The following is a 7496-nucleotide window of genomic DNA, read 5'->3' as shown; positions in this document are numbered from 1 at the left end:
TTGGCTGTCCTTAGGTAAAACACGGGCTAATAGCCTTTCCTCTAATGTCCACGCCAGCCAGTTTAAACAGGGCGGCATCGGGCCACAGAGGAGGGGCAAGGACCACTGCACGCCAGGTGGCAGGGAGAAGTGCTTTTACAGAGGCCGCCTGACGTGAGCCTTTGGGACTGAGTGTGAGTGTCAAGCCACGAGGGGATTCCAGGGAGACGGACTTCCAGGCTTGAGCAAGTGGACCGAAATACCCTCCTCTTCCACGCCTCCCTTTTTATATGCTGAAAATATGTATCTGAAGCCGTCAGCAAACAAAGGATAAAAGTATCTTAGTCCAAGGACGGAGAATTAAGTGATCTTTACTTGGACTGAAACACAAACTGTGTGAACAAGCAAGTGACTTAACCCCTCTACAACCAACCTGCCTTCTCACCCTTCATAGGAGGTTGGTAAGAGCACCCTCATAAGGCCCAAGTGACCCACAAACGAGACAACCCCTCAGCCAATGCTTCAGCACGTTGTAAGCGCTCCAATAAATGCCAGAGAGCGATGCTAGCGATTATTCTACACTCATAAATGTAACTGGAAGGCCGAATTAGATGCCAAACGCTGGCCACATACCATTTTATAACTGTTTAAAGTGAGTTATTTATGCAAACCAGCCATCATTAGTGCAGAATACTTTTAAAAAGTACGTACTGTGGCACAGAACTGAGAGAAACCGGGAAGTAGACGTAATGAGGCCGTGCAGATGCTTAGATTCTACCGTGACTCGAAGCGGGTGAGAGAGGAGACCAGACCGGCCAAGCCTCCCCGGGGCCTGCGGAGCGCGGGCGGGAACTCCCCCTGAGGGGCGGCCGGGGCGGGGGAAGCTCCGGAGTGGGCTCCGTGCAGCCCGCGCCTCCCCGATGCGGCCCCAGGTCCCGAGCCCCGCCCCGAGCCCCGCCCCGGGCCCCGCCCCACCGACGTCCCGCCCCACACGACCCCGCCCAGTGCAGCCCGACCCTCCTTCCCGGCTTCCCTGGCGGCGCCGCCGTGACCTCACTTCCTGTCGCCGGCGCGCACGTGGGAGGAAGTGCCGGTGCCCGCGGCCCCGCTGCTGCCGGTCTCTCTGGTTACGTCCGTCCGCGGGCCGCGCCGCCGTCTCTAGCTGCGCCGCCGCCATGGGAGTCCCGGCTTTCTTCCGCTGGCTCAGCCGCAAGTACCCGTCCATCATTGTCAACTGCGTGGAAGAGAAGGTGAGGAGGCGCGGGGCGGCCGCGCCAGAGCCCGGAGCCCCGGCGCGTCCAGGCCGCGGTGCCCGGGGTCCGTCGCCCGCCCCTGGGCGCCGTGCGGGGGCCCGCGCTCCTCTCCGCCCCCAGCAGCCGAGCCCGACGCGCGCTGGGGCGCGGGCGCTCGGACTCGGGCCTGGGCGGGGGTCCTGGGCGGGGCGAGGGCCGAGCGGGCCGGAGCTCGCGGGAGGGCTGCTCCCCGCCGCCCGCCGGCTCCCGGGCCGGAAGGCCCCGCCCACGGCTTTGTTCCCTCCCGCTCGGCGCTGTCGGGGTTTCTGGAGAGGCTCCCGGGCTGTCGGTCGGCGTGCGGCTGGGCGGCTGAGTTAGCCGGTGAGGGTGGCGGGGGTGCCGACGCCAGCCTCTACCGACCTGGGGAAGTAGTCCCGGCGGCGAGCTCTGCGCTGTTCCCTGGCCCGGCCCGAATGGTTTTCTGCTAGCGGGAGAGGCAGGTCCTGCGGAGAAGGCGGCGCCTTAGAAACGTCCGGGACAGGACAGCGGTCCCCCAGGTGCCCCTTGTCTAGGGGCCGGCCTGCTGGACCGCATGCCTTTGACAGTTTCAGAATTCCTGGCGCACCTGAACGGGACACTTGCTGCTGTAGTTTGTCAGTGTTACGTAGACTTCTGGCCGGTTTTGACTTTTGTGTTTATCGTTTATGTGGTTCCGTCCGAATTCGATTTTGTACTCTGGATTAGACTATCCGGATTGGGAAGGTTCAGGGCCACATTATGTTCCTCCCTGCTTCGGTTTTGAAGGACGTGCTCGTCCGACACGGGGAACTTTTCCCTTAGGCTGGGTGAGATCTTGATTTTGCTTAGAATCCGTCCGAGGAAGAACTGAAAGCCTTGTTCTTATTACCTTTCCAGTACTCTCCGTGTTTTTCTCAAAGAGAAACTGTTAAACTGAATGCTCATTTCCTTTGCTTTTAAAACTTTTATCGAACGTTATTAACTTTACTTGCGTCTTAACAAATTTCTACTCTCCAGTGATAACCACTTTTAACTATTTTTGGTTTTATTGAATTTTAGCAAGAATAGAAGAGGATGTAGTCCCATACACAGCCCTCCCCCCGTCTCCTAAGCACTAGCTTCATTTCTCTATTGGTAAACTTTGTAACTTGTGTGTTCTGTTATTTTTTTTTAATTCCATCTCCTATACAAAGTATCGTTTGACCCTTTGCTTTCAAAGGTTAGGTGTTAGCTTTTCTACCTCTGTTGCCCTTCCTGTCAGCTGACCTTCTGCCTTGCTGGCCGCCAAAACGAAGTTGTCAGGCCTCTGGCTATACAGGTTTGTTTTAAAGGCTGAAAAATCAGATGGCATTGGTGATTATTGTCACTGTGTAGATTCACAGTATGTGCTGTGATTCCGTTTCTTCCCTTGTGCCACTCTTGTCTTTTGTTGTGTGGACTGTTTTCCACTACAGCTGGTTCCCCATCCAGACTCTCTTTTATCAGGTGTTGTATCAAGTCCTCTTTTTAACTGCTTGAGGTCTTTATTCCTGTTGCTGCCATGCTTGGTTATGTAGGCTTGCTGGAAAGCTGCTCCCGGAGATTTTTAAAAATCCCTTCAATTAGAGGTACAATTTTCTAATCATTATTTCTCTTGGTTTAAAACCTTCCTTGTTTTTTATTTTTACGTGAATTCTTAAGGAGTGTTGTGTGAGTTTTCTAAGTCCATACTACCCTTGTACACATGAATGATCATGAGCTAGGCAGAGCTTGGGTTTAAAAATACTTCTCCTCAAAACTTTAAAAACGTTGTTCTTTTGACTTCTGTCGTCCAGAATTGTTGATGAGACGTTGAATGCTAACTTGATTCGTTTGTTTAGGTAGCATTTATATAGTGTTTAACATGTGCTGGGTGTTTTGCAGATTAATTTATTAAATCCTCATAACAGCCACATAACTATTTCTCCTCTTCCTCCTCCTCCTTCTTACAGATGAGAACACTGAAGCACAGAGGGCTTGAGTGTGTCTCAAGGTCACGTGGCTAATGTGTCAGAGCCAGTGTCAGAGCCAGGAAGCCCCTGGTCTTCATGTCTGTGTTCTTTTGCTTTCATTCTTTTGTAGTTGTTGTATTTTTCTTTCTGAAATTTGTGAAGCTCTTTATCCTTGATGGCATAAGATTAGGTACTTAGGTAGAGATTTTTTTTTTTTCAATTAATTTTGATCAGTACTTGACTGACTCTGAGTCTGGAGGCTTGTGGGGAATGCTCTTAATTTTTTTCTTGTTTCTCCTTTTCTCTGTGCCCTCTGTGAACTCTGAATACCGGTCCTCCTAGATTGATTTATTTTTCTTTTTCCTCTCTTCTCTCCTGCCTTTCCCTCGAGATATAATTGACCTACAACAAACTGCACATATTTAACAATGTAGAATTTAATACATTCTGACTCATGTGTCCGTGAACCTATCACCACAGCCAAGATAATGGCCGTCACCTCTGGAACATTCCTTCTGTCCCCTGTTGTTGCTCCCCACAAGCCCTCCCTGCTGCCCATCTTTGTTGAGACTGATTTGTTTCTGACTCTCCGTAAGTTTTCATTTTCTACTGTTTTGTATAAGTGGAATTATACAATATGTATTCTTTTTTTTAACCTTTTAACTTTATTCAGAATAATTATTTTGAAAGTGTTCCATGTTGTTACTTGTATCAGTAGCTTTTTGGGGGTTTTTTTTGGAATAGTATTTTGTGTTGTGCATTTATCACGTTTTGTTTATTCATTCACCTGATTGATGTTTGATGATTTGGGCTTTTTCCAGTTTTTGGCCATTAAAAAAACTTCTGTGAACGCTGGTATACAACTCTTCGTGTAGGCACGTGCTTTTATTTCTTTAGAGAATACACCTAGGAGTGAATTGGTTGCATTGTATGGTAGGTGTCTGATTAAAAAAAACTTGCTAGACTGTTTTCCAAAGTGTTTGTGCTGTTTTATTGCCACCAGCAGTGTGTGAGAGGTCTGATTGCTCCGCTTCCTTGTCCACACTTAGAATGGTTAGTCTTTTTAATTTTGGCTGCCCACTGTGGTTCTTTCTTGCATTTCCCTAATGACCAAGGGTGGTGAGCATCTCTTTGGGTGCTTATTTACCTTCCATATATATTCTTGAGTGAGGTGTCTATTCCGATTTTTTGCTCATTTTTAAGTTGGGTTGTTTGTATAATTGAATTGTAGAGGTTTTTTTTACATATTAACATGTATTTTTTGCAAATATTTTCTCTTAATCTGTGGCTTGCCTTTTTATTTAGCAGTGCAAAGAAGAGCAAAGTTTTTAATTTTAGTAGAGTCTGACTTTTATATCCCTGCTTTTTGTGGTATATTTCAGAAATCTTTGCCAAAGCCAAGGTCACCAAGATTTTGTCTTGTGTTTTCTTAGAGCTGTTTTATACTTTACTTCATCCTGTGCTTTTTTTTAAAAAATTTTTTAAAATGGTGAATCATACTGATTTTTAAATGTTAACTGCTCTTTGCATTTCTTTGAATTAAATCTCACCTGGTCATGGTGTATTATTTTTATATACTCTTGGAGTCAATTTGCCAAAATTTCCTTGAGAATTTTTACATTTTTGTTCAAAAAGGATATTTATCTGTAGTGTTCTTGTAATGTTTTGGTCCAGTTTGTTTTTTTTTTTAGACTTAAAGTTTTTTAATTTTTATTAATCATTAGTTGTTTAACTACTGAGAATTTTTATCCTTTCTTTTTGGGGGGCGATAATCCGTTGTTTGTTTGTTTGTTTAATGGAGGTACTGGGGATTGAACCCAGGCCCTCGTGGATGCTAAGCACACGCTCTCCCACTGAGCTACACCCTCCCCTCCTTGTCCAGTTTTGGTATCAGAGTAATCTTGGCCTCATACTGAGTTGCGAGGTGTATGCCTTCAGTTTTCTGAGAGTCTCTGTGCAATTCCTATTACGTCTTCCTTAAATATTTGATAGGATTCACCAGTGAAGCCATCTGGACCTGACATTTTTGGGGAAGTTTTAGCTACAGATTCAGGTTTTTGGATAACCATTGAGCTATTCAGATTATCTATTTATTTTTGAATGAGCTTTTGTAGCTTGTGTCTTTCACATATTATGCTCATTTCATCTAAGTTGCCCATTTTCTTGACAGTTCATAGTATTCCTTATTAATTTTTTAATATTAGTAGAAAATGTAGTGATGCTGCTTCTCTCATTCCTGACGCTAATTTTGTCCTTTCTCTTTTGTTCCATTATCAGTCTGGCTAAACTGATCTCAGAGAACTAGCTTTTGGTTTCATTGATTTTTCTCCATTATTTTTCTGCTTTCTGTTTCATCAGTTTCTGCTCTTGTATTTATGACTAATTTCTTATGCTCATTTCGAGTTTAGCTGTGTTTCTTGTCCTTCTTTCTTGCCTCTGCTGAGTTCGTTGCATAGATGCTGCTTCTCCGAGTGCCGTACGCTGCCTGCCAGCCCTGCGCCAGGAGCGTGCCCCACACACTGACACGTTGCCTTCATTTTCATTCAGTGAACAATACCTGCTCGTGTCCCCTTTGACCCATTGGTTATTCAGAAAAGTGTTACTCAAGTTTCAAATATTTGGAGGATTTTTCAAGCATTTTTTTTCTGTTACTGATTTTTAGTTTAGAGAACCTTCTTTCCATAATTTGAATTATTTTAAAGAACCTACTTTGCAGCATGTTCGCTACGTGCAGTGGCCCTCCCCTGGTGCAGGCACAGAAGGGGCTCCAGTGCCTTTGACCCAGTGCCAGGTCCGCCCGGCTTCAGAGATTGTCGAGCAGTGCGGGCCCCGAGTCTCACCGTCTTCACGCTTCCCTGGTGACTCAGCCAGGAGCTGCTGTTGAGGCATCCTCCTCCCCCATGACCAAGGGGAAGGAGCTGACTTGTCTGATGGCCTGTTCCCAGAAACATCTGGAAGATACAGCCAGAGCCCTCCACCATCAGGATGAGCAGCTTGACAGCATAGCCAGAGGCCTGGACAGGATGGAATCTGCCCTAGATGTGGCTGACAGGTTGTCGCTTTGTAAGCGGTCCAAACTGGAAAAGACAAGATAAAATTGTTGCTATATGCAGATGACATGATACTGTATATAGAGAACCCTAAAAGGTCCACACAAAAACTACTAGACCTAATCAAAGAATTCAGCAAGGTAGCAAGATGCAAGATTAATGTACAAAATCAGTTGCATTTCTTTACGCTAACGATGAATCAACAGGAAAAGAAAGTAAAGAAACAATCTCTTTTAAAACAGCACCCAAAGTAATAAAATACCTAAGAATAAATCTAACCAAGGAGGTGAAAGACTTATACATGGAGAACTACAAAACATTGATCAAGGAAATTAAAGAAGACTTAAAAGAATGGAAAGATATCCCATGCTCTTGGATTGGAAGAATCAATATTGTCAAAATGGTTGTACTGCCCAAGGCAATCTTCAGATTTAATGCAATCCCTGTCAGATTACCCAGGATATATTTCACAGAACTAGAACAAATCATAATAAAGTTTATATGAAATTACAAAAGACCTAGAACTGCCAAAGCATTAGTGTAGAAAAAGAATGAGGCTGGAGGAATAACCCTCCCAGACTTCAGACAATACTACAGAGCTACAGTGATCAAGACAGCATGGTATTGGTACAAAAGCAGACATATGGATCAATAGAACAGAATAGAGAGCCCAGAAATGAACCCACAAACTTTTCGTCAATTAATCTTTGACAAAGGAGGCAAGAACGTACAGTGGAATAAAGACTCTCTTCAGCAAATGGTGTTGGGAAAACTGGACGGCAGCATGTAAATCATTGAAGCCAGAACACTCCCTTACACCACACACAAAAATAAACTCAAAATGGATCAAAGACTTAAACATAAGACAAGATACAATAAACCTCCTAGAAGAAAACATAGGCAAAACATTCTCTCACGTACATCTCAGCAGTGTTCTCCTAGGGCAGTCTACCCAAGCAATAGAAATAAAAGCAAAAATAAACAAATGGGGCCTAGTTAAACTTACAAGCTTTTGCACAGCAAAGGAAACCATAAGCAATACTTTGATTTCTTGAATTTTATCTTCCTGCCCTTTGTGAATGAAAAATGTTGCCTGCCATATCAGCAAACAAAGGGTGCTGCATCAGCCACTGCCACAGCCCCCAGTGGTGAGCCCAAGGGAACTTGGGATGGAGACAACCATGGTGCCCACTGCCAAGCCCTCAGCGACAGAAGCCACCGCTAGTGGTGCACCCTGAGGGGACTCG

At 45.5% G+C, this 7496-nt stretch overlaps 1 protein-coding gene across 1 annotated transcript in view; it reads left to right on the top strand.

Moving 5' to 3' along the window:
* Nucleotides 1-1040: 1040 nt before the first annotated feature.
* XRN2 (5'-3' exoribonuclease 2) overlaps nucleotides 1041-7496 on the top strand; it is a 64728-nt gene continuing 58272 nt past the window's right edge. The window contains exon 1 of the mRNA XM_072943690.1: nucleotides 1041-1229. Coding sequence (XP_072799791.1) covers nucleotides 1155-1229 — 75 coding nt within the window. The 5' untranslated portion in view covers nucleotides 1041-1154. The remainder of the gene's footprint in view (nucleotides 1230-7496) is intronic.

Source organism: Vicugna pacos, chromosome 19 (assembly GCF_048564905.1).
Source record: "Vicugna pacos chromosome 19, VicPac4, whole genome shotgun sequence".
Lineage (NCBI taxonomy): Eukaryota > Metazoa > Chordata > Mammalia > Artiodactyla > Camelidae > Vicugna > Vicugna pacos.
This window is presented reverse-complemented; position numbering and strand designations above follow the sequence as displayed.